Genomic DNA, 26,605 nt, shown 5'->3' with positions numbered 1-26,605 from the left:
TAATTTATATAATTTATAATTTTAATTGTCCAGTAATAAGACTATGATGCATTTTTGAGTATCAATTAATTATTGCTCAATATATATGGTCTGCTCTATATATGGTGAGATTAATATCCGAAATTCAGAAAAGAGGTTGAAATTTAAAGGTGGAATTTAATATCAAACATAACGTACGTACTTTGTTACTTGATCCACGTTGACGTAATCACCCTCCGGCTGCGAAACAGTTGATGAGTTCAAGCTGCATATGGACATTGAAACATCAGTTGTTTCTGTGGTTATTGACGGTCCTGTCAAATAAAACAAAATTATTGATGTAGTGATTTAATAATTTTACTCGCATTGGCTGATTCAAAGAGAAGAACGGTATTTTCTCGCGCGCGTAAGCGCGTTTTTCTATTAAATTTCATTTTAAATCAAATTATAAATTAATAGTGTATAAAACAATGAGTTTAAAAAAGACTTTTTCTCTAGATAGAAAAATATATCGAAACGATAGTCTATAACTATTTAAATTGATAAAACTATCTCGACAAAAAAATTACGCGTTTAATATCATATATGTATATAAACGATATCGCGTTTCTTTTTCAGTATTTTTTTCTTTTTTTTTCTTTTTTTTTTTCCATTTTACTTTACACAGATACAACAAGAAAGATATTTTGCACTAACTTAATAGAAATGATATATCCCTGATTTATAAATAAAAGTATCGAAATATATTTTAACAAGTGTAAAGATAGAAAAATGTTGGAACGAAATATTTACCTTCCCTTTTAACGGCCTCTTCTGGCTTTGGAACAGGCAACGTATCAACCGTCTCTTGCGTTTCACTTGCAGTTTCTTCGCCCATTCTCCTTAAAAATCCCTAAAATAATGCGCGAGATAGTGAGGTAAGTTATATTTCTTTCTGCGCCGCGCAAGCGTGCACGTTTGATGTAATGCAACGTATTAAGATGGACTAAGTAAAACGTAAACGAGCGTACTGGAAGTATTCGTTGGAATAATTGTACATTGTTATCCTCGGATAGGGCAGATTCTATGCGGGACACAATGATGTCATGATTATTTATAACCGAATTAAGGAAGAGTACGTCGCTCGCTTTTCTGTTAATCAAGGATCATCCATCCTCCCTCAATTGATGCACGGATGGACAAGTATTTTATTAAATGCTTTCTGCCAAGGAATTTTAGCGCAATTTAGCGCATCCTGAATTAACGCACACAATTTTTATGTAAAATATTTGCATTTTTACTTTGTTATACAAGATTTGATCTTTTGCGCGCTACAAATGTCATCCTGATTAATTTTACAATGTGAATTCTACTCTGCTGCATGACAATCCACTTGGTAATAATAAAATCTGGTTTAATTGGAAAAATACAGATATATAAATTAATTGCTGATCAATAAATTATCCTTATTTAATTCGATTAAATACTTGTCATTCTTACTGTTAATTTATCTCGTTTAATTATTAATTCTGCTTTTATTATTTGTATCATGTATATGATATTCAATTGTAGTATCAATATCTTTTGTCTGTGTGTTCCGACATTATAATATTTTACTAAATATGTCAAGCACACAATTTTATATATTTCAAAGTATACTTTCTCTTTTATAAATTTCCAAATATATACTCAAGATGTAATGCGAGAGAAAAACAATTGATGACGACAGAAGTAACTGAGCTTGATTTTTTTCGCAATAAAATAATAATTATACTTTATTTTATTTTGCCTTGACAAATAGAAATATATAAATAACATATATTGGATATATAATAATAAGATGTGTACTTCAATCATTACGAATGTATATGTATGCGTGTATGGCGCGGAATGAACTGCCAACGTCCGCAAAGAATCTACCAGGCAAAGAGAATTACATATCTCGAGGAACTTTAATTTTATAAGATTGGCTATATGTATTGGGGAAAAAAAAAAAAAAAACAATCTCTCGATTCCCCGGATCCTTTTGTCGCACAGTTTGAGGAAACAAAAGTGATTTTGTGCGATAGACCCGCATAACGTAATTCGATTCGCGTTAAAATTTTGCAGCTTCACGACGGAGTAATATTTTTTGCTGTAATATGACTTGAAAGTTTGATGGACGAAAAGAGCTTACCTGAAGCTCGGAATCCTTTTGCAACAGTTGCTTCCGGAATTTTTTATTCGCCAGCTTCGCTTCCTTCAAACGCTCGTCGATCTCGCTGACTGTCGAGTCCCTTCGTATTTTCAACATTGGCCTGAGAGTCGCCCTGGTCCGCTTATTTATCGCCCCTTGCGGATTTCTGCGTAACTCTATTACCTGGAAATCCCAAGAGATTTACTCGACTTCGCTGCTCTCATTCTGAAGATGGATAGACGCGTTTATTATCATTTCCTCCTCAAGAAGATACAAATATATATTCAGCAGAATAACGCGAATAAGAAATAAGAAGGTAAAAAAGAATATGTGAAACACCAACTGAAATCATTGTTACAAACGAGTGTTGAGAAATGATGTGAGTATAAATGTAAAAGTACACAAATATAATATTTCAGTGAAGAGAAGATTTACACTGCAAGGATAATGAAAAAGTTTTTCTTCAAAATAAAGACATATTGATTTCGATTGCTGAAAAATAATACTAAACTGTTGAATAAAACTGTATAAGATTAAAATTTATTCAACAAGTATAATATTATAGTCTGATGGAGTAGGAATGGAGGATAATCGCCAAATTGTTTAAATAATCTTTTCAATTATCTGAAATGGAGCAGGTTTTTTTTTTTATATCGCATGTAAAAAAACACAAGAGAGAAATAGGAACATACCTTAGGAATAAAAACCAGACAAAGAGTAGCTGTACTACAAAATATAATGAACACCGCCAACATTATGAACATGGCGTCCTGTTTGTCAGTCAGCACGAAGCTTATAGCCGCGCCAGTGACGCACATTATAACAACGTTGTACACGCTCATTCCCACGTATTTACTGTCATTTAATGCCGGTATACTAACGTGCCGCGTCTCCCATGCCAGAAAGGCACCGAATATCTAAAAGCCCGGATAGGATCGAATGAGTGAGTGTCCGTCGGATGGCATTTGATCCATCCGCGAGACGGATAGGTATACACGTATATTGTATATGTATGCATATCTCGAACAACTTACCATTAAAAGGCCTTTGTATGCATATATGCAAAACAGATAAATATTCATTTGATTGCTCTGACAATACTCGTTCTCCGGGACGATTATTATATCCTCGCTGGAGGGATGATGCTGCAATCGAGAGGCGATCTCGCGAGTTATCGAGACAAGTTTATCGGGTAAATGAAAATGCCAAAATTTATAGGCATACTTTTTCACGCGCACGTATTTTCTATCTTACTCACGTAAGGCTGCATCTGCTTGATTGCCCGATAGAACGGATCGGCTATCTGCCACGTCGTCATGATGGTGAGATCGACAGCCAACAGTATCCCGACCACCATAAACAGCTGGTAATCTTTTATCACCTGAGTGAGACACGCGCAAACTCGTTATACAAACACGAATATTTGCAACATTTCTCGATATGCGGGACGCATATACGGTTACCTTCTTATTGAGTTTCACGTCGGTGAATATGGAGTGTACGCGCCATGTTTTCGAAAACATGGAGCCGAAGGCCAATGAGAAACCGGCCATCAGCAGCCACGCTCTGGCCGTACAAATGTATGGGAAGGCCGCTACGCTCGATAATTGCGAGTCTAGTCCGAGGAAGATAACGCTACTATAGGTCAGCATACAACCGACGATGATGAGATTGTTGAGGTGGGGCGATGACATTTTGATGTATCTGCAATATTGAGTTTCGCACGCGTGAAAGCGTGTTCGCTCTTGGCAAAGTAATCGGAGGTGTTCCACAAATGGAAGATCCGTGTTACATATATTGTACGTATATGTACGTGCGAGCGCGCTATGCGTAATTGTTATGTATTACGCCGTATTCTTATGTATTGGCCGTCACCTTTGATTTCGGTATCTGATATTGATGGCGAGAAATATGGATGCCAAGACAATACCGACACTAGCGGCCGAGGCTAGCACCGCGTATAGCGTGATGTCCACGGTGGAGTGCTCGATGATGCGGACGGTCCGATCTTTCGGCGGCGATCTCCCGTTCCACAGCACCGCGTCCCCTCTGCTCAGATTCAGAACACCGGTTATGCTATCGTACTCGCCTACATTTACCTCCTGACCGTCTAAAAAGGGTGAGTTGAACAAGTGAAAATCGCGTGATAATAAGCTTCCAGTAAGATAATGCACGTTTTTTCATCTCTAATAATAAGTTAAAATACCTATTTCAATCAAACATGATATTCGTAACATATGCTTTTTCTTGTCGACCGATTTCAATTTCAATCATTTTCGATCATTTTTCGTCCGCGATTTTTCCCGCATCTTAATCGCGAGATGCTGATTACGAAGGATATGTGTGCTAGCTAGTTATAAAACTGCTGCTTCGACAGATAATGAAAGCAAATCGCGTTGTAAGCAGATGTAGTATTTTATTTTCAACATTTATATACATATAATGCATTCAAAAAGTTTGCAGACTGATATTTTTCTGGACATATGAACTGCGCTATCTCTTAATATGGCAGACATTATAGTAATTAGATGTATCAGTGTAAACGAAAAGATAGCGCAATTAGTCCAGAAAAAAATAAGTCCCCGAACTGTTTGAATGCATTGTGTGCATATCTTTGCTATATTTTGAATTTTTCACATATCTTTTATTAAATTTTATCACAAATTTTCGATACATGCAAATTTGTAAAAACTAAATATATGTGCAATAATGTGTACATTATTGATTTGAAACAGCTTAATCCAATTAATAATTTTTAACAAAAATCCAACTAAAACTCTTATACATTTCGCTTAAAATAATGTCGTTACAAGTTTTATATATATATATATATATATAATTTCTCTCTTTTGAATCCTTCTTACAATAATTATCGAGCTATGGCTAATGTTTTAGAAAGCTTGAAGTAGGTAGTTTGTAACTATTAAAATTCCTACGCCAATATTTATTTGTGGAGTAACTTACTTTGAAATTGTTTTAGAAGAATGTACGCTTTCCTTTCGTTATCGTAGAAGCGAACCGGTCCCTGCAAATTTAACATTTCTCACATCTATTTTGCGTTATTATATATGTATATACACGTAGTAGACATTCATATATACATACAGAATAGTGTTCTCTACCACAGACGATGGGACGGGCGAATCGGATTTTAAAACATGAAGTGCCCGCTCTTCACCGATACGCCATCGACTCATGCCAATTTGCCCCGCTAACTCGCCCGGTGGTTTGTCATGTTTTTGATTTCGTTTTAATTTCAATTCGGTTCAACCGCCAGAATCGGTCTCGTTCTTTCTCCCACTCCCTTTATTTATTGCTGCCCGTTATTGTATATATGTACGTACGTATATATCCCTTTTTCGCTAAAACATGCTCGACCGTGGCCAAGTATGTACTGCGTCGTATGTAAAAAAAGAAGCGAGAAAGAAAGACTCATTAAATTCACAGCGTTACTGTCGCGGCGCGCGTAGAAAGATGATGCGCGCTACTCGAGAGACCCTCGGATGCGAAAAGACGGTCAAGTGCAGCACGCGAATGCCACGGTGTTGATTATGGCTTGGAGAACGCAAGTCGCCGGCGCCAGGGTCTTTTCCTTTCGCGTCTCTCTCTCTCTCTCGTAAAGAAGACGGGCGTAAAGTGCCAACAGTTGTCGAGACCCGCGAGATCGCAAGGCAGGCAAGGCTTGTTGTCGCTCGTCTAATGAGAGAGCGTAGAAAGACCCGCTCCTCCAATCTTTGCTTTTCTTTATAAACGTCTTCATTTTCTTCCCTCCGTTCCTTTAAACGAGTTTTTCTCCCGAGGGCGATTGTGCGACAACAGTAAAGTTTTCCTCCGCGCATATTCGCGCGACACGAATATCAAGAGACAGCAACTCGGAACTTAAGTGACGTGAATCAATCGACCGCGAAGAGAGAGAGAAATATTTTGCTCCGAGCTATACGGAAGTTGTCGCGAAAAGGGTCGCTAAAGCGAGAGGTAATGTTTCGGAAGAAATATTTCTACGATAGTTTATTTTCCGATTGTTTTTCGATAATTATAAAAAAGATCAGAATGTTAATGTAAATATATAAAATCACATGAATTAAAGAGTTACAATTTCAAAATATATATGTATTATCGATAAATTAGAAAAATCGATAGATTAGAAAAGAATTGCAACTGTATAGGCTCGGAAAAATATAATAGTTTGCTACCCACATATACCCATATATACTAAATTGCTTATCAAATCTAATCTCTGCGAAAAATCATTAAAACTTGTTACGGCTTCTCTGTTACAGAGAGACATCCTGTATGTAACAGAATCCGTTTTTAGCGCCAAGAGTTTTATGTCAAACGGCATTACCCGATGGCGTCCGTATTCGGGACACACGAGATTCGTGGGGATATGTTGGTGCGCGAAATTACAACAAGGCAGGGCCAGCTTACCGTAACACCGTCGAAGCTTGTATTCCTGAGGGCATCGAGGAAGAGCTTCTCCCATAATACGTCCCTATACCGAAAGTCGGATATAGTCTGGTTACGATGAAAGTGCCGTATTCTGCGCGCGACATTCTTTACGGCCAGGGCGATTGTCCAGATACCGTCGTACGTGTATCCGTGGAACCTGGAGTACTCGCTACCCCGCCTCGAGTTGTACTCGACTTGATACTGATCCGGAGTCTGCAGCATCAGAGAGAAAATGCGAATCGAAATATGCATATTATCAAGACGCAACAGGCGTTTAACAAATCTCAAAGAGGCGCGTGTATAATATACTATGTATACTATATATATATATATATATGTACATATATGGCCTTTCCAATACGTTTTCGGGCGCGATTAAATGCAATTTTCGACAATTCGCTCGGGTTATGCTTTCGATACATGTACCGTGAAACTTGATCGCTTGGTTACGCTCCATCTACGGATTCTTCCGCCAATCTCGAGTCGATTTTTCCGTAATCCTTTCAAGATCGCATTCGATCTACTTATGTAGCGAAAAACGTAATATTCCGTCGCTCGAGAGATTGAAAGATATTATAGAAGAAGAAAAGAGAAAGAAAAAGAAAAAGAAAAAGAAAAAAAAATAAACAAATAAAAGAAACATCTAATTTTTTAATTCTATTATTTCGAATTTAGATAATGGGTTTTTCGAAGCGATCTTCGCGCTCGCGACAACCGATAATACATTCGCTTACGATTCCGGATGTGGTATGCTGTTCCTCGGTCGTCAGCGGCAACAGATCGGTTAGGATGACACCGTGGAGAGCCTCGGATAACTCGGAGGGATCGCATCCGCCGTCCGGACGCAGCCACCACTCTCTGGTGTAAGTGCCGATAATGACCCACTGATACTTTCTACCATAAAGTCCGAATCTGTAGGCCTCGCAGAATATTCGCCTGGCCCACGCCTCGTTGAAATTACCCAGCACGATTCTTACATCCTTCTCCTTGAGCTTCTCGAGCGCCGTCCTCACTTCCGTAGCGAAGCTCAACGTCTCCACGAGCTCCATCTTGCTCTCGTCCAAATCGGCCACCAATCGATTGTGCACCTGCGAAACGAAAAGAGCGCAAGAAAAAAAAGCGCGAGGGTTACCGTTGTTTCGTTGACCAAAATTGAAAATTATCACGCTTATCACGGGTGCTGTAACGCGCGAGCGCGTTCGTTTCGCTCGTGTTTAGCTCGTTGAAACGAACTGCTGCAGCGACGACGAATCTCCATTTATAATGTAAATGAAACAGACGCTTGCATATACATCAGCCGCGAGCGCGCAATACGGAGAACGTTAATTAACTATTTCGTTTTCCGAATCACTCTCAATTGTTGAGACTCGCTGTTCTTTCTTTTCTCTTCAGCGTTTTTAATTGTTACTTATATTATTTAATACGTACAAAGTTTTATCGAGGAAAGAGTTTTGAAATTTTTCGTAAAAATTTCCCATTTATCGTAAGATACATCATCGACCCTTTCTCTCTCTCGTAGAGAACCGGGGCGAGTTACCAACTTTATTTAATTACGTTTGCAATTTTAAAGAGAAGGAAATTTTTCTCAATTTTTCCTCTTTCTTTTTTAATTCGACCATGTATTACCAGACTCTTTTGTATCGCGGAAAAGTGTTGAAAAGATTGATTTTACCAGTGCGTATCTGGGCTCGTTTTGATAAATCGTGCCGACCCGCGTCCAATTGAAGTGCAACAACAACGCCACTCGCGGTGCGTTCAGGGCGTTTTCAGACGGCACGACCCTGAAGAAATTCGGGAAGCTGTTGGTTGTGAACATAGGATGAGTATCTGCATAGCTGAGCTGCAACAATAAGAGGGAGAGAGCGAATGTTGATGAAGAATCGCATCTCTCTTGAGAATCTCATTTATGTCTTTTCTGTGTTTACAGAAAGTGTGTGTGTGTGTGTGTGTGTGTGTGTATGCAAATAAGCGAGAATAGAAACAAGACACTCTCTTGCATACGTCATGAATATTTACGACGACATTTTACCATTGCATTACCTGCGTAAGGCGCCAGTGTTTCGAAGCTTTCGCTATCGGGTCCGTGACTTGGGTGCAAGCGCCGCCGAAGAGTATCACCTTGTGCGGCCCGTTATGCATCATGTCGAAAAAGGCTTTCATCCCGACTGCGGCGCTACACTGTAACATACACGTCATTTATTGCTTTTCTCAATCTTTTCTCGCATTAATACGGATAATCTTGAAGAAAAGAATTTAAAACCTTAAAACAATTTTAAAGACATCCAGAATGTCTCCTTTAAAATACTTTCACTAACGGAAAAATTCAATCTATTATCTAAATGTTTAATTTAATTTAATAAAATTCAATAAATATATTTAATAAATTAAATATTGTAATATTTATTATTTAAATCTTATATATATATATATATATATATATATATATATATATATATATATTTGTAAAATAACATGCGCACCTTTGCGTGCTATATACTTCCTCACTTACTCGTTTTCATAGTTTATTTGCATCGAGACGGAAAGTGATTGTTTCTTATATCGAAAACTCTCTTTGATATTTGCAGAATCAACAAGTGTTTGTATTGGGGTACAGCCAGAAAGTAGAAAAAAGCAAAAGACAGAGTTATGTCAAATCGGTAGGGAATGAATATTATCGGAAAGTACGGCTTCATCACCTCTCAATTATCGAGAGATTAACACGAAAACTCGCCAAGAATAAAAATGGTAATATTAATAAAAGTGTGCAAACCGCGAGGTGAAAAGGAATTTCGATTATTGATACGATAATAATGGCTTTTTTTTTTTAATAAAAAAGATATTTTAAATATCCTCCAGAAGGAAAGAAAAGCTGTTCTCGAAAGTTGAATTTCTGAAAAAATAAATATTTAACATGAGAGTATAGAATATTGGTGCTCTTTATGCATGCGATCGAAATATCAGAATGACGAACGGAATAGAATGATCTTTTTTTGAGCTGTGAGTTATTTTTGCGATGGACATTCTTTGGTATCGTCAAGATGTAATAGATACAAGATGTAGATATAATTATACAGATGAAAATAGGAATTTATAGATTGGTCAGAAACGAAATGGTGTTTTTTCCCGAATATGAGATACTAAATTTATCATGGGTGAAGTTTGAATATGAAATATTTCTCTGCATTCTTCATCGAGATTATTCTTTAGAATAGAGAAAAATTGCACAATTTTTTTTCTCGCTCAAACAATATTTTTTTTTTTTAATCACTCTCGTCGCTACATTATCCTTGCATTTTGCCCTCAATTTCATTGCGCGCTGATTGTTATTTTTAATTTATTAAACACGGAAATTTTTTAAAATTATCTTTATCGCCACCTAGTCGATTCCGTTCGTCAATTGCACGTTCCTTCTGTTTTACATTGATTACCGATACATTGGTTGGTTATCACAGTAGAGATAAAAATCCATTCTCGGAAAATTACGTTAATATGAAAGAGAATCGCGTAACTCGAAAAAGAATTCTTTATTTATAAGTTTATTATAAGTCGCTATTTAACGATCGCCGTACTAGACTTGAAAAAAAGCCGGCGAGAAGAGAGGAAAAAAGGTAAGGCAGATCTCCCGTTTCAAATGCAACGAAAATAAGGAAAAACGCATCGCTTTAACGTCGTTGAACAACGAACGTCGAATGGGGCTGCCACATCTGTTGCAACGGGGTATTGTAAGCAGGATAATCTGTCACTTTTACGGAGATAAAAGGAGGTATCTCCTTTTGTGCTCAGACTTGCCGTGGGTTAAATCGAGAAAAGTGATATCGATTCACACACACACACAGAGGCGGGCAATTTCCTAATCATACGATTGCGTGTCACAAAACACCCATTCGGAAGTGAAGCACGCCTATTTTCTTCTCGCGTGAGAATGAGAAGAATTAATTTCGAACAACATTGCCCTCCCCCCCTCCCGCCGCCCTCCTTCACCACTCATCCCTTTGATCGCGCTATCGAATTAATTAATCAAGTTCAATAGCGCGTATGGCTGGACAAAAAAAAAGAGAAGGCATGAAATGAAAAATACAAGAATGGGCTGTGCGCGCGTATTTATCGTAAAACAACACTGGCTGGGTGTGTATTTCAAAGTACACGATTGTCTTCGCGGCTGCATGTATACTTTGCGATCGTACACAATCTTTCACAATATTCTTTCCAGGCGAGTAATCGGAAGCGATTAATCTCTCGCCGTCTTCAACTACAAGCAACTCTACTTTTTGTCATTAGTTTCCTTGGGAAAGTCTAGACTCTCATAATTCGATGTTCCGATGTCTCGACACATTTTTCCGAACGCAAACCGTGTCATAAATCGTGACGCCAATTCTCCGGATTCAGTAAACGAAAAAATGAATTGATATTGAAACAGAAAGAAAAAGAGAGGGAGGTAGAAAGGAGAGGGGAAGAGAGAGAGAAAAGTGTCGTTTCACAACTGTTTATCTTCCATTGCGAGGAATGGGGGGATAATACGTGACTATATATGGACCAGCGAGTTAAATATATGTCCATCGCACTCTGCACGTCTGGTTTTATCGAAAAATACGTCGAGTATAATTTTGTTGCATTCCTTCATTCCGGTCAGCGGACGCTTCGTATCTAAAAATTTCCAACAGATTAATATTTGCGATCCATTCGTGCTGCTGATTTTGCGAAAGAGTTTATACAATATAATCTAGAGAAGTAGTAGTCTTTTTAAATCGATAATAACTCGTACATTTTTCAGAGAGGAAGAGAGAGAGAGAGAGAGAGAGAGAGAGAGAGAGAGAGAGAGAGAGTGATATATGTAATGCATACAATTATTTCGATATGAAAAGAATTATATTTCGTTTGCAATAAAATTGTACAATAAAATTGTACAAATAAAAAAAAGAATACAAGTGCTCTGGATATTGGTCAAGATCTCTTTGGAAATCCTTTTCGTTTCGCGAAATGAGAAAAGTGTAATTCATGTTTTGGCTCGGTATGAACTATAGCAAATCACGCGTGCATTGTTTTTTATAAGTAAAAGCACCTCGCGGCCCCACAGTGCGCGTTCGCATACATTACCATCCATAATTTAAAGGGCGCGCGAGTGCGCGCGTGTGAATCCGCGACGTCTTCCTCGAATGCAGACGAGAGAGGGAGACCTAATTCCACAAGCTCGCGCGATTCGCGCGACTTCGTATGTGGGATGTCGCGTACACGCAGTGTCAGACGCTATGTATGTACATATAAAGGTAAACGTAAAGTTTCTCCCTCGAAGTTGCTGTCGCGGTCGCGTATCCTTGACTCGGTGTACACTCCTTGTGCAAGTTTTCTCTGCAATTTCCGTACGTCTACATAGGGAGCGAGACTTGGAGGCGTCTCTCGATATACATACGCGTATAGACGTCGCATACAAACTTCGAAAAGCCTCGATATTTAAAGTCCTTTTTTTTTTCAAGAAAAGATCTGCATACACGCGCAATTTCGCGCTCGAGATTCGTCCGATTCTCTCCGTCGCGCGTGCTTTCTCGAAGGATCGAGAGAGTCGCGATAAAATCCCCGCGGAATTTGCGGCGATCGCAGCCATCGCGGTGACGGTAAACAACGCGATAAATCGTCCCGCGTCGATAGCTCCTAATTCAGCGGAAATTGAGATACAAGTGGCGGTTGCTGCCTCGATGTATCGACCGATGCGATGCGCAACATCGCGTTGCGACGGCTGGCAAAGGCAAAGCTTCGCGATTCTCTCTCTCTCTCTCTCTCTCTCTCTCTCTTTCTCTCTCGGGAGACAATGCGCTCACCCGTCAAATATTCGACAGATCCAAATGCATCGCATCTGCGCGACGAATTTTGCTCGCTGCTGTGTGATTTCGCTGCGAATTTAATTCTCGACCCGCCATAGATAGAGAAAAACGTATATATCGTGTTCGCGCGATCCTGTCACCATTATTTCGAATAGAGGTCATTTTGACGCGGCTGTAATATACGAAGAATCGGAATGAGCGAAATTGCGATATAACTTTGATACATTTAGTGGTTTCGAGTGTATTTTAATGCATCAAAGTGATGCACGAAAAAGGCAATATCAACAAAAGTTTTATCAGTAATTAACCGAGTTATACGCACTTTGTATAGCCTTTTTTTAATAAAATGGCACAACGATACTTCAAATATTATAAATAAATATGTATACTGCCATTTAAAATTAAAATCTTAAAATTTTCGAATATTTAACGATTTTAAATCGATACCATTTATATTAAATGAACAAAAGATTAATATATGATTACCTAATTAATTAAAATCAAACAAGTAAATATTATAAACAGATTCAGCTTTATTACATCTTAGCGTAGACAAAAGAAAGAGAAATGTAATGTGATTAACGAATAACATGTTTTAACTCACTTTGTTTTAACAAACTTATTAAAAAAATATGATAAAGAATTTCATTGTATGTGAATTTCTCGCTCCCATTGCGCGCTGCGCACTATTATTCTCTGAAAAAATTTTAATTTTATGGCGAAATCCGAGACGTGAATTTTTCCAGAAAAGAGGAGCGCTTAACGACAGATAATAACATGAGCATGGTCGCGTACATGGCCTGTCGCTATTTTTATGCACCTGACGTCGAGAGATGCTACCGCGTGATAATAATAACGTAGCAAAATAACTTTTCAAAACATAATAACGCTAATATCGGGTTACCTCTTTTCGTGTAGCAATCTATGCAAATCAGATTTAATATACCTGCTTAAAAAGTCTGCGATAAAACTTTATACATACATACACATTACACATCCATACACATAAAAGGATCGCGGATTTAATAGAATCATGTTTTTTGTTCATGAATATATCAAATTTCTTGTCTAATATAATTCAATATTTTCTATAAATTTTCCATCTTTTCATATTCATTTCATTTCTCTCATACAAGTTTTTCATCGATAAAAACTGATTCATATTTCTTGACCCAAATTTCAGATTGTATTTTCATATGGTAAAGTTTGATGTTATTTCTATATTACCTTTATGCAGATATAATATATGCATATCAAAATATTTTCAGAATATAAAATATGAAAAGATTTGTATATTATTATTGGAATTATAAATTATGAATTGATTTGAACAAATCGATGAGTTGAATAAAAAGGCATACATACATACATACATAAATATATATATATATATATATATATATATATATATATATATATTGTTTTTATGGTGGCATGTGTCTTTCTTTCTGTAAAAGCCTGCGTATTCATCGATGGATTATGTTCTGCTCTTTTCAGTACTGCACGACTATTCGGATACACGAGCATATGTGGGTTTTACGTGTACCGATAGAATATGTTGGGTCCCTCGGCAGCATTAGTCGGCTCGCGCCAAACATAGTTTTGTTATATTACGTTACGTTACGTTATTTCCAAAGGGACTTCTCCACTAATATATAAAAATTCCATCTAGCTATAATTTAGTTATATTTAGTTTATGACACTTTAATCATACATATTTTTAAGAGACTTTTATATAGACAGAAAAAAAGGTGATATTTAGGTTTAATTCAAAGTGTTTTGTTATATTTATTAAGAAATTTATTATAAATTAATATTACTCTACAATATATCGTTACGTCCGTCGGGTCGAGATAAATCGAAGCGCGCGCGAATGCAACCGTTTCTTACTCGCAAATCGCGTCACGTCCGAACAAATAATAGTAGATTCGTCTAAAGAAGAAAAATAACTTTCTTAGAACAATAACACGATAATGTAATATAACGATATCCAAACGTAAAAGACGAAGCTGTCCAAAACACGACCGCATCACTTGACAGCTATTCAAAACCTCTCGTCTGCCGTTATTTGTCAACATTTCATGATAACGCTCTTGGAGACGATCCACAATCTTCTTCTACGAGCTCGCTTCAGATCGATCAACGCGATCGATCACGACGTAACAATATATTTATATTTTTATATATATGTTGACAGTATTATGTGGTAATTTTCATTTCTTGAAATGTTTATTGCAATTGTAATTATTGATTTCTATGCGATACTTTTAATATTAATATTATCAATAAATTAACTTGGAAAGAATTTTTACAAAATTTTCTCTTAAAAAAATTAAATTTACATAAAAATTCTTATAGTCTAACTAAATTTTTTATTTTTTTTTACTTCATCCTCATATATTAAATTACAAATGGAAATACCGTTAAAGACATTTTTTTTGATATTGAAAGTTTGTAAGTTAGTAAAACAAAAGTTTTTTTATAATCACCTTCTTTTTTCAAGCTTTTAAAATTTAATGCTTGTTTTAATCTGGAAAAGCAACATAAAATGTGGCAAAATATGTATATAAAAATCATGTGAGAAATCTTTAGAAAATCTGATTAAGTATTATTTTCAAGCAGATTTCAGAAATATATATCTAGAGAATGATGAAAGAAGAAATAAACGTCCAAGTGAGTTCATAATTTATTAATTTTCGATCGACGACGTTATTTTATTTCAGTTAGACGGCGAGGTAAACCGAGTCTCTATAGTGACCTCGAGTATCCCTCCGGATGGCCACTATTAAATATCATCATTAGCTATTTAGTAGCAGAGGTTCCACGACTACTCTTTTCCCCAAATTGTATTTGTCAGTCCTCTATCCTACTACCTATTAACCTTCTATATTTCAAAAAAAGAAAAAAAAAAGGTAAGGAAAATAAAGTCACGAAAAGTCTCAAAAAATTCGCGTCAATCATCGATCCCAATCTATTGAGCGAGATTGAGCAAAGTATAATCGAACACTGATACGAAATATCGGGATTAATCAGATAACGAATTCATCTTCGAGAAGAACAAGAATCCATCCTCGACACGAGAAGAGAAATAATTAAAGAAAAAAAAGCGAGATAAAAAGGAAAGAGTGATGCGATACTGTGTTTAAAAAAAGGCACAAATATTCCCATCATATTAAAAAAAGCGGAAAAGAAGAAAAGAATTTGAATTTAAGATTTTAACTAATTAGATACTTTTGTATAAATTGCTAAAGTATGAAAGAATGTTTAAAAAATTCGTGACTCGGCATGTAGTCGAGAGATGATGCTTTAATTCTTACAGCATCTTAATTTGCTATATTTAGGGTAAATATGTACATACGTCACATTATCACATAATCTTTCTATCGAATAATTTTTATTTACCAACTTGTCGAGGTAATCAAGGTGTCAAGAGTGCTTTTAAAAATCTTGAACTCCGTGTAATTAAATTCGTGAAAAGAATACGATTTAAAATAAAAAATTAAAGCCAAAATAATAGTAAATGTTTCACCTTTATTTTCTAAAATTTGAAAATTTGTCCAAGAGATTTTTTTTCCTGTAGAAATAAAAAAAAGTCATAGCAACGAAAGGTATAGCATCTCTACGAATCTGGATATAAGCCAGCTTATAGAAGATAATTATATAAGAAGGATTGTATCGCGGCATCATTGCTCCAACCGTGTCGTTCTCAAAAGCAATTACATCTCTCGAGAAGTAAAGAAAATTCCACCTGCGTGAAAAAAATTGCTCTCCACGTCAATCGACAGAGTTTTTCAAACATCCCTCGTATTTATCTATTCTCCGGATAACTCACCTCCGTGTCGTTCCACCACATGTGCAGCCGATAATCCCTGAGTATGGTCGCATGTTCGTTGATGTGCTCCACGGCGAGCTTAACCGCGGGCATGACGCCGCGCCCGATGTGACCTTCCGGCACGTGGTTGCCATACGGGAAGAAGCCGGCGATGTAGACATCGCGCTTCTTGTTGCCGCCGAGATTGATGGGCTTCTGGCCGGCGCATTCGCCAATCAGCAGGAGCCAGCAGGAACACCAGACGACCACGGCCAAGAGCGCTAGCGAACGGCTCGCCCTGTCGCCGAACGTCGTCGCCGTCGCCGCCGTCACGGGAATTTTTCCGGCCGTTCCCATCCCGTCTGTTCTCTTCATCCGATTCAATTCCGATGACATCTCGCGACGTGCGCACTTTCATCTCGCGCTCTTCCGGGTCACTAGCCGTAAGCCCGCTGACGATAAGCCCCGCGCGACGCTCGTCGCCGCTCGTCCACCAACTTCCGCTCTCATGACGAGGCACCACACACCGCAAGTAAATGTGGATGTGATTCTCCGCAGACTTGCGATCGATTTGCAGACAACGATCGCTCTCCGAGTAACGAGCGTTGCATCATCTCGCGCCGATCAACGAGGCCGACGTCGAGGCATAATTATTTACCAAGGTAACTGGCGATAATTATGATATAGAAACGTGACGACGGAAAATTCCAAAAAAATATTCGAACACGTCTCTAACGTGTTTCAACGAATTTAATGGAGATGGTTGATTGAGTAAAGGAATCGTCACAGCAGCAGGGCTTTGTGCACTCCGATATGGCAGCAACGGAAATTGTCGATATTTCGCAAAGGGCATGTCGCAGAGGAGGCGTTTTTTTTTTTTTTTTATTCGCCTGTTCGAGTTTCGTGCTCTACAACGAGGCGAGATGTCGTCATAAATGTCGCGCCTTGATAATACTCGGAGGCCTTTATCTCCAATGCTTCATTCCAGACGATTGCACTTTAACGTCGCTCGTGTTTCATCGTCGCCGCAACTGGCATCCCCTGGTTGCATCTGCAAACAGACCCGAGTCAACTGGTTATTTTTGTTTTGCCAGATTAGAGCGAGAGTCTCGTGACACGAGACGAAAGCGTCGAGTAATAATCAAGAATGGTATCAGTTTTTTTTCATTGTCTCGCCTATTTCCGACAAGTGGAGGAGTTGGTAGCAGCTTCCCGGAGTGTTAATGAAGATTAATGAAGAGAAAACAAGGTTAATGAAGAATAATGAGATTAATGAGAAATTGGAGTCTCGGCAAATCTCTTATCCGCAAAGTACAATCGTTGATCTGACGACGATTACTTTCGACGATCGTTCTTTTCTTCCTCATGTATATATTTACTGAAAAATAAAAGAAACAGATGCGAATGCGAAGGCGATACAAGTTTATCGCGATTATTCGTTTAAAATCGCTTATTGTAGAAATGATCACCTTCCAAGATAAGCCGAATTATTCTCGTTGTCACGATACGTATTGACCCATTGACGCTTCTGCCATAACGTCATATCCAAAATTAAAACTTTATCTCGTTTAGCGTCATCCTCACTCGAGAGAGGATGAAGTGTTTAAGGACGCGCGATCCCACCACCCTCTCGCGCGTTATCAAAGTAAGATAAATAAAGTTGAAGATTCTATCTAAAGTTTAATCCGAGAATCCGAGGCGCCTATCGAGCCGGGCAAAGAGATGAGACCGCTTTACATTGTCCGTACCGTTAACTTATCGGCTCCGACCTGGTCCACTTTCCGCCATTATTGTGGGCGTACTGATTCGCGAGCGATCCTTCAAAAATAATCTTATATTTTTGGGATTTAAACGCGGTGGATTTAACGCGCGCACGTTTCCGATAATGCAAAAGAGTTTCTTTTTTTCTGGAAACGGGCGAGAAAACATTTCCTATCCGCGGGGGAGATTGAATCAAATAAATCTATTTGCGTTAGCGCCAGCAGCGAGCGCGAGAGACGAAAAATGCGCCGTTCCCTCCCTCCCCTCCTCCTCCTCCTCCTCTCGATAAAAAATAATTTTTTATTGTTCTCCGCACGAGAAAAAAGAATCTAGTATATATATATATATATATATATATATATATATATATATATATATCAAATAGAATATATATTTCAGTCACAGTTACCGTAAACATAAAGCTGTTCCATGAGCTAATTAATGATGTCGCGCTATTATTATACTTTATCGGGATTCAACGACACCGTCGTACAATCATTTTGCGGGATTGTTGGACGACGCAAGGGATGAAGCGAGGATGACAGCGAAATTAAAATGGAAAAGACCGACTTAGAGTGAAGAGGATTGATGATATTGTTCGAAACGAATAAAATTGTACGAATGTTAATGATTTAGAAATCTATTCATAATGATGGATTCGAAGTTGATACTGTTGAGAAAGAAGGAAGCAGAAAACAGAGAGAAAGAGAAAGAGATAGAAAAAGCTAATCGTAGTATTTTGAAAATGTGTGAAATAGATCCGCCAATGCGATACATCTACAAGATAAATTATGCTCGAAAAGCAGAAAAGTTTCACTGTTGTTAATAATTGAGAAGTAAGATGGAAACGGTGGAGGTCGCGGTTAAAAACTTTTTTATGGGCATCGGCGCCGGGGAAAAAATAAAAGAACAAGAGGCGAAGACATCGAGGAGAAGAGGGAGGGAGGGAGGGAGGGAGGGAGGTAGAAAAATAGTAGAAAGAGTCAACAGCTGTGGACGCGATTCGCTCTACTAAATTTACACACGGATATACCTTCTTACTTTTAACATGACTGTTCAACTTTGGGAAGCTGGATATCTCCAAGTTTTCCTCGAAGATAATTTCTCGGCACTTTACTTTTTTTTCAGTTGCCGGCTTTTGTTATCCGGCGGACAAACTTTGCGTGCACTTGATAAACATTTGTGAGAGACTGTACGTTAAATTTGGATGAAAAACTTCCGTAAGAATGTATGCGTTACAAGGAGAACCGCGAAAGAGTGTATGCGTACAAAACTTTCTTCAAAACTATGTTGAATCTGATAAGTTAGGTGGGTCGCGTGGCAACGTTAACGAAATAACCGTTTCACTCGGCGATATTTCAAAGTTACACCGCTACACAATAATTTTAACCCTAGCGAAACTAGACAGACAAACAGACAAAGAGAGAGAGAGAGAGAGAGAGAGAGAGAATTGTACCAATCATTTCAAAGTGACTTATTCCAATTCTTATTTGCAATTTTTAATGGAGAAGGAGAGAGAGAGTCTATTGCTTATCATTCCTAAATAATTTAACATTTAAAAATCAAGGCTTGTTTCTCTATTACATCTTTTTATAATGAGTAAAATAAAAAGAAAAAATCATTTCAAGCGAATAAAACCTTCCGCAAAATTAGAACTAGTATAAAATTTGAATCATGCTTCGATCGCGTAGTCGCGATTGGCCGTTGCATAAAGAACGATGGTTCGTAGAACGACCTCGTGAAGTACTTGAAATGACGATCGATGCATTCCCAGTTGACTTGCTACTTTTTAGAAATGTCGATCGTTTTAACGGGATGTAGAATTTTAACGCGACGTTTATTAAAGCATTTTTTGCCTAAAGCAATGTCCGTTCGGAGTTTCTGCAATAATGCGCAATGAAATTTAAACTTTCCGGGCAAGGATCTAATCAGAATTCCGGCCAGATTTTGCTCCGCGAGCAATCTTAATACAGAATTGAAAGTAAGTTGCTTCTCCAATCCATTCAAACGTTACCGACTTTGTCGGTATTAACAAGGCGGAAGTAGCCTCGAAATAATTCAACATCTTGTTCGCTCGTTGCCTCAAGACTCTTCGAAGAAAACTTCTACTATTAAAACGATTATGCAATTACATTAATCATGTGACCAGAAGAATTTTCGCGAGAGAATTCATTACGTCAGTTATATCGAAGTCGGATTAAATCTGTTGATTCAAGAGAATATCGAATGAAGGAAATAGAATGGCGTGAGAGTGGGTCATTATAAAGTCTCTCTCTCTCTCTCTCTCTCCTATAAAGGTTAAATGTAACGGCGATACATTTTTAATCGCGTATTGCTCGGGCCATTCGCGTTTCACGAGCAAATCGTTATTCGGCGGTATTTAACGCTCAATAGATTCGTTCGAGAGAGTCATTTTCCAGTCTCATTGTCAACAATCTCGACCGGTGGCTTCAGCGGCACTCTATATGAAAAGAGAGAGAGAGAGAGAGAGAGAGAGAGAGACGGAGAGAGAGGAAGCGCGATATTGTGTCGTGCCAAGTATCTTGCCGAGATGACCTACAATTACTGTTTAAGTGGTCCGGTACGAAGCCAATTATTACATAGTCGTAAACGGTCATGTTCAATTTCCGGTCGCGAAATACCGGAAAGAGAGCCTTCGGAGTTGCCCCGAGACGATAAAGGACATTGTTCTGTGTCGCGTGTGCGGAAACAAAAAACGCGGCGCGTTTTTTTTTTTCGCTACGTAAAAACCAGAGACAATTTCGCTCGAATTTTTTTCTCCACAACATTCGTCACGTTACACATTCCCCTCGTTATGTCTCGACTTTCTTCTTTTTTTTTTTTTTTTCTAAGAAAAACGTCCCGTTTCTCTCGGCAAGGGCTATTTTTATCTCGCGCCGACAACGATTATTTCTCGTTCCAAGTAATTTTTCTTTCTTCGTTTTCTCGCATGGCAATTCAAACTGTTTCCACCGTTTTCACCCGGAGAATAGGAGGGGAATTTGTTAGCTCAATTCTCCGTCGCGTCGCATTGTTTCTCCAGGAGAAATCTTCTCCAGCGCGCGCGCAGCCACTTTAACCGAGAATATAGCCCTCGGCGAAGGTGCCACTGTCGTGCCGAGGATCTTCAAGGCACACACACACACACAAACACTTTTAGCCACCTTTTCAGCTTCGATAATGGGAAAGTGCTCGCCGCCAGGCGGGAAGAGGAATATCATTTTCGCAATTTACCTCGACGGTATTTATTACCGCTGTCGCGATATCGAACGCGAACGAGTTTAGATACTCGGGAAGGTGGGAGGGAAGGAGAGAGAGAGAGAGAAGGAGGGAGGCCCCGTATCCGCATCCCTCTCGCACGCGAAACGCTTTGCCCCGCGTGCGCGTATTATATTCGACGAAAATTTCGAACACGATGACGTTTCGATAAAACGTGATTTTGCCGTTGCAATATCGCTAAAAACGAAAAAAAAGTCAAAGAATTTCTGCGTGCACGAAACTCGACTCTGTAAAACGTCGAAATTTTTACCGCACGTTCCTCACGTATTCGCAAATAAAACGGAAGAGAATATTCATATAACTATATAAATTTAAAGCGGCATTTTTTTTTTTAAATAAGCGCAATGCAACTTTTTAATTTCAGAAATTCGAGAATCACTAACCGCATATATACGCGTGTATTTTAGAAATTTTTGTACAAACTTTGATATATTGTGATTGTATTAAAGAAAAATTATGTATATATATATACCTCCGTTTCGATTTTGATACTGTACATTTTATACTCCGCATGCATATCGCAGGGCTCTGCGGCCCTATGGGAAGTATAAATTGCCTGCGAGAGAACCGATTGTCCCTAAATAATTAATCTCGTTGAAGCAGTCGCCACGACCGCGCACTATTCGCGTTTCGCGACTTTCAAATCAATATCGAATAGCAAAACTGTCAAAAATAAAACTAGCTAGTTGTTAAATTGTAGGGGGATTGGAGGAAAGGAAGGGTGAAGTTGAAAAATGGTGGCGAACAGAGTCACGGCGCAGTTTGTCAATTTTTCAAGCGCGATCGCGCTTCGGTCATCGCCTTTCAGAGAACTTGTTTTCTTCGAGAAAAGAGCGTGGCCGCGGCGCCGACCACTCTTTTCCCTCCCACTCTTTAGATCTCGGAAGTAGGTCTGCAAGTATCTACCGAGATAACTGCTCCTCCGACGATGCTCTCTCCCTTCTATCGATCCCAAAAACAAATTCGGGGACACGAGAACTGTAAAAAATTGACCAAGTGCTGCGCGGCGACGCTCTTTTCACTCACACATCAGTGTGCCAGCCCCAGTCATGCGCGTCAACGTTTAGCTTAGCGTCGCTCGCTTTAACCCCTCGCATCGCTCTGTAACTTCCTGAGCCCTAAGCTTCTATTTGTAGGAAGAACAATTTCTATTCACTTCTCAAATAGTTTCTCTGTGTGCGAGAGACACGCAGAATCGTCGGAAATCTCCCCGAGAATTTTTCTACGGACGCGACTATCGCCAAATATACAAACGATATCTTTAGCCCTTATGGCTCGTAAATTTCAAGCATGTTGTATAGCATTTTTTTTTTCTCTCGCGTTTATTAAGACATAGCTGTTGAAAATAAATTATTTACAATCTATCAGTCTTGATAGATGGACAGAATCCACATTCAGGACGTAGATCAAAATATAGATTAATTGAGAGAGAGAGAGAGAGAGAGAGAGAGAAAAGGAAAAGATAACACCGATAAAAAAAAACCATAATTTTAAAAGCTATGCGTTTGCCCGTCGCAAATGGAGGGAAAGTACGTCCATGATCGAGTAGGGGTTTAAGAGTTGGGGCAGCATTGAATGATCGTCGTCGACGTGATCGTTTGTAAGATAGATATCGCGGACAATGGGCATTCATGTACCGGTTCTCTCTCTCTCTCTCGGAGAGTGAGAGAATAGCTCCGGGGCAATCTCGATTTCTGCGACTTATCGCGAGCGGTAATACACTTGTCAAACTACTTGGCGCATCGAAGCCGCGATTGTTCGCTCTTCGATTTCTCTTCTCCAGTATATTATATACACGGGGTAACGCTTTCATGAAAGTCAGCGGAATCGCGTAACCGTGAAATCTCGATTGGGATTTTCTCGTCGCGCGAAATGAATTCAACGAAAGATTAAAGGAAAAAAGAAATAGAGAAAGAGATATTAAGATATAATAATCTGTGAATATTAAAGATCCATCCGCGCGCCATATGGCATCGTTTAAAAAAATATTCCATCGAATATAAAATTATATTTTACGAGAGAATACGAAAATTGTCGTGGATAAATAAGCGTGATTTAATTTTGCAAATTTCACCTCTCCTCTCGATAATCAAAAGTTTCCTCTTCCCTCCTTTTTCAAGGAAGCGGTGGTGGCTATGTGTGGCTTAACTCTCATACAGCGACTTACGCGCGTCACGCGACTTAATTAAAGCGGCATGGAACGCTCTGTCGTAGCGCTACTTAATTCATTCATAATTTCATTACGTTTCGTCATGGAGTAATTAGATAGATTAAACAGATAGAATTGAAAACGTGTACGCGCGCGCGTCTCTCTAATTAACTCTCTGGCGAAAAATAGACCGCTTTCTCTGTATATACGCCTCACCTTTGATCGCGAGTATTCGCCTAAAGGACGACACATTTATTTTTCATTTGTCGCCGGTACGCGGTCACAGTAGAGCTCGCTTTAACTATCGATCATCAGCGAAGGCTGACTGGTGCTATGAAATTTAATAAAACATTTCAACGAAGCTACATCCGCGATCCTTGCAATCGTTCGCATCGCGCGAAGCCTCTACATTTGCATTATCGATATGTATTCCGATTATTGTATTATATTGCACCGCTATATCATGTCGTGAGATAGCAATAATGCAAAATTGGATTAATTGTAATACAATTAAAGTAAATATTAGGGCTTTGCGCCCGCACGCATGTGAGTGAGATCAACGACCGCAAAACTGAATTACGGTTTTAAACGCTTTACTCTTTCGGATATGTATACGTGAAATCAAATTTTACGCCTTTATTGTTACAATTATAAAGCAGCGTCAAATTTTCTCAAGAAAGCAGACTCTTATTCCGCGCAATTATAATATATTCTCAGGCATTTATACAACGGTAATAAATCTAGAAATGCAATTTTCCGACTTTAAAATCTTTTTCCACTTCTCAAATTTATCAAGATTGAAGATCTCAAAGTTTCAACGCAATGGCGGTAATGGCTGTAAATCGGATATATAATTTCGAATAATCGCTCTTATCGAATTTAAAGCGAAATTCCAATCTCTCTCTCTCTCTCTCTCTAGCACGCGACAATGATAAAGTCTAAAAGTCTACCGCAGACTAAAACTTACCGTATCGATCGGTAATCGTTCTTGATTCCTCTTCTTGTGCTTTCACGTGCCGCTCGGATCCTGCAATAGCCATGGAGGCACGAAATGCCTTCGCAGTCCTCAGTAAGGAAGAAATTGATCTCGCGGATACAGCACTTGCGAGCGATCATCCTTCACTTGATGCCGAATTGTCATATATTGCATATCTCGCGCGCTGTCATCCCCGAATATCGCCAATTTCACCGGGCCGACCGGCCGACTGAAACCGCTTAACGCCCGGAAATTAACTGATTACGTCGATAGCGTCGTCGAACACGCGTGACACAAGGGGAAAAGATCGTTCGCCGCATATATACCATCCCCGTCTTATGATCCACTCACTTCCCCCGGACCGATTTTTTTCTCCTCTCTTTCCCCCCTCCCCCTTGCTCCTCCTCTGTTCCTTTCTCTCTCTCTCTCTCTCTCTCACCCCTCCCCCCCCATCTCTCTCTCACTCTCACTCTATCTCTCTCTCTCGTGTTGACCTTTGACCGCCTAATATCGGCAACCGACCAACAGTAATTCCCCGAGCAGCGGGGAAATTAATTACGATTCGTGCCGACCACGTCGACCAATCATCGCGCGCCTCCTCGGGATCCTCGCGGGACCTAGCGCGGAATGTAATCTTATGCCTCCTCCCCTTCAGCCGATGGAGAAGGCATGCCTCGGCATGCCAGGGAGGGACGGGGGTGGGAGAGAGGGAAAGAAAGAGAAAAAGAGAGAGAGAGAGAGAGAGAGAGAGAGAAAGAGAAAGATATATATATATATATATATATATATATATATATGTCACACGTTAACCCAATTGACAAGGAAAAATAACGTTCTCTTTGTGCGACGATAATTAATACGATGCTCTCTTAGCGAGCATACGATTTCCCTCATCGCGTATACGCGAAGGCACAATGCCGCGATACACACCTGCTGCCAAGCTGAAGCGTAGCAGACTCGACGACACTTCGCTTCACTTCTCCCGTGAGGACACACACGGTGGTCGAGACTCAACGCTCAAACCAGGCATGATCGGCACTCGACGGATTCGACCGCGACACCACCGACCGCCGCTGTCGACCGCTAGCCAGCTGACAGGCACAAGCCCGACGAGTCGCGCGTGCCAAAGAACGGGTGATTGACCGGGTTAGACGCGTTCAACGTAGATCAAGGTCCGCAGGAGAAAAGAGGGGGAGAAACGACCCGGTCGCGCGATTGAACGCACAAATCTTGAAAACGAACGGAATACGAACGGAGAACGAAGCAAGCAAGCAAGCAAGCAAGCAAGCAAGCAAGCAAGAACGAACGAACGAGCGACCGAGACACACCACGTAGCCGTATAGACGGAACGTCTAGAGACAGGCCGCAAGGTTAACCAGCCGCCGGATAGGGTCGATAGGGGTTTCCCCGCCGTCGCCGCGTCCACGCGCCATCGAAAGGAAGGCCGCGTTCAAGCCACTCGCTGGCGGCGTCTCGTTTCTCGTCGCGCTTATAACGCGGCTTTACTACTCGTTTGCTGGCGACATCGCGGCGATCACCGCCGGTCGGCGGTGCGACGTCATCGTCACGACGACAACGATCTGTGTGACGCCCTTCGCGCGCACCACCTTTCTTTCTTTCTCTCTTTCTTTCTCTGTCTCGCTTCTAGAGAAGTTTTCACACCGCGGTGTCCTCCACCGCGCTTATCGGGTGCTATGCGGGCGCGCGAATGCCGCCGCGGAGAGAGCGATAAGAGATCGATCACGCCGCCACGACGGCGCTCTCGCACGGTCGTCCACCGAACTGACGAGCCACCAGCCACCCTGAGAACTGCGGGCTCACCGAACTCGCGCCGCGGCTATCCCTTCCCCTGGCAACTCTCTTTGCCTACCTACCACCCTTCCTCCGTATTCTGCTTTAACTATATATCCTACCACGTTTCTTCCCTCTTTGCCCGCGACTCGCTCGCGACTACACCCCTCATTGTACCGCCCCGTTATCCTAGCTACCCTTCTCCCTCGTTCGCCGCGAAGGGGCGCTTCGTTTATCCCTCCTATATATATATATCCCCGCTCCAACGCGGTCATCCTGTCATCCTTTTCTTCCTTTCTACGGTAGGATCGAGAATCCCTTCCTGCCGACGGTACGTTCGAAAACATTAGCCGAGTGCACACGAGTGTCGTCCTATCTTTGTCCAACTTTTAGTAAATAACAAAGATAGAACGATGCTCGGATGATGCTTCCGAACGCA

The 26,605-nt window shown here is 39.8% G+C and overlaps 1 protein-coding gene across 6 annotated transcripts in view; it reads right to left on the bottom strand.

The window, feature by feature from the left end:
• LOC126852399 (gamma-aminobutyric acid type B receptor subunit 2) overlaps window positions 1-26,310 on the bottom strand; it is a 33,227-nt gene extending 6,917 nt beyond the window's left edge. Inside the window, exons 1-16 of one of the 6 annotated variants that reach the window (XM_050597169.1) lie at window positions 26,253-26,310; window positions 24,367-24,613; window positions 16,232-17,261; window positions 8,624-8,761; window positions 8,256-8,423; window positions 7,318-7,671; window positions 6,563-6,796; window positions 5,099-5,159; window positions 4,010-4,244; window positions 3,598-3,838; window positions 3,393-3,515; window positions 3,169-3,279; window positions 2,827-3,051; window positions 2,135-2,317; window positions 772-871; window positions 182-293 (exon numbers count right to left, since the gene is read on the bottom strand). In XM_050597169.1, the coding sequence (XP_050453126.1) occupies window positions 182-293; window positions 772-871; window positions 2,135-2,317; window positions 2,827-3,051; window positions 3,169-3,279; window positions 3,393-3,515; window positions 3,598-3,838; window positions 4,010-4,244; window positions 5,099-5,159; window positions 6,563-6,796; window positions 7,318-7,671; window positions 8,256-8,423; window positions 8,624-8,761; window positions 16,232-16,606 (2,660 nt within the window). In that variant the 5' untranslated portion in view covers window positions 16,607-17,261; window positions 24,367-24,613; window positions 26,253-26,310. Of the gene's footprint in view, window positions 1-181; window positions 294-771; window positions 872-2,134; window positions 2,318-2,826; window positions 3,052-3,168; window positions 3,280-3,392; window positions 3,516-3,597; window positions 3,839-4,009; window positions 4,245-5,098; window positions 5,160-6,562; window positions 6,797-7,317; window positions 7,672-8,255; window positions 8,424-8,623; window positions 8,762-16,231; window positions 17,262-24,366; window positions 24,614-25,305; window positions 26,213-26,252 lie in introns of those variants that run through there. The other 5 variants (XM_050597170.1, XM_050597168.1, XM_050597172.1 and 2 more) reach the window with 5 other exon arrangements.
• Between the last annotated feature and the right edge of the window lie 295 nt (window positions 26,311-26,605).

The sequence above is a fragment of the Cataglyphis hispanica genome, chromosome 10 (assembly GCF_021464435.1).
Source record: "Cataglyphis hispanica isolate Lineage 1 chromosome 10, ULB_Chis1_1.0, whole genome shotgun sequence".
NCBI lineage: Eukaryota > Metazoa > Arthropoda > Insecta > Hymenoptera > Formicidae > Cataglyphis > Cataglyphis hispanica.
Note: the sequence above shows the minus strand (reverse complement) of the source record. Positions and strands in the feature narration are given on the sequence as shown.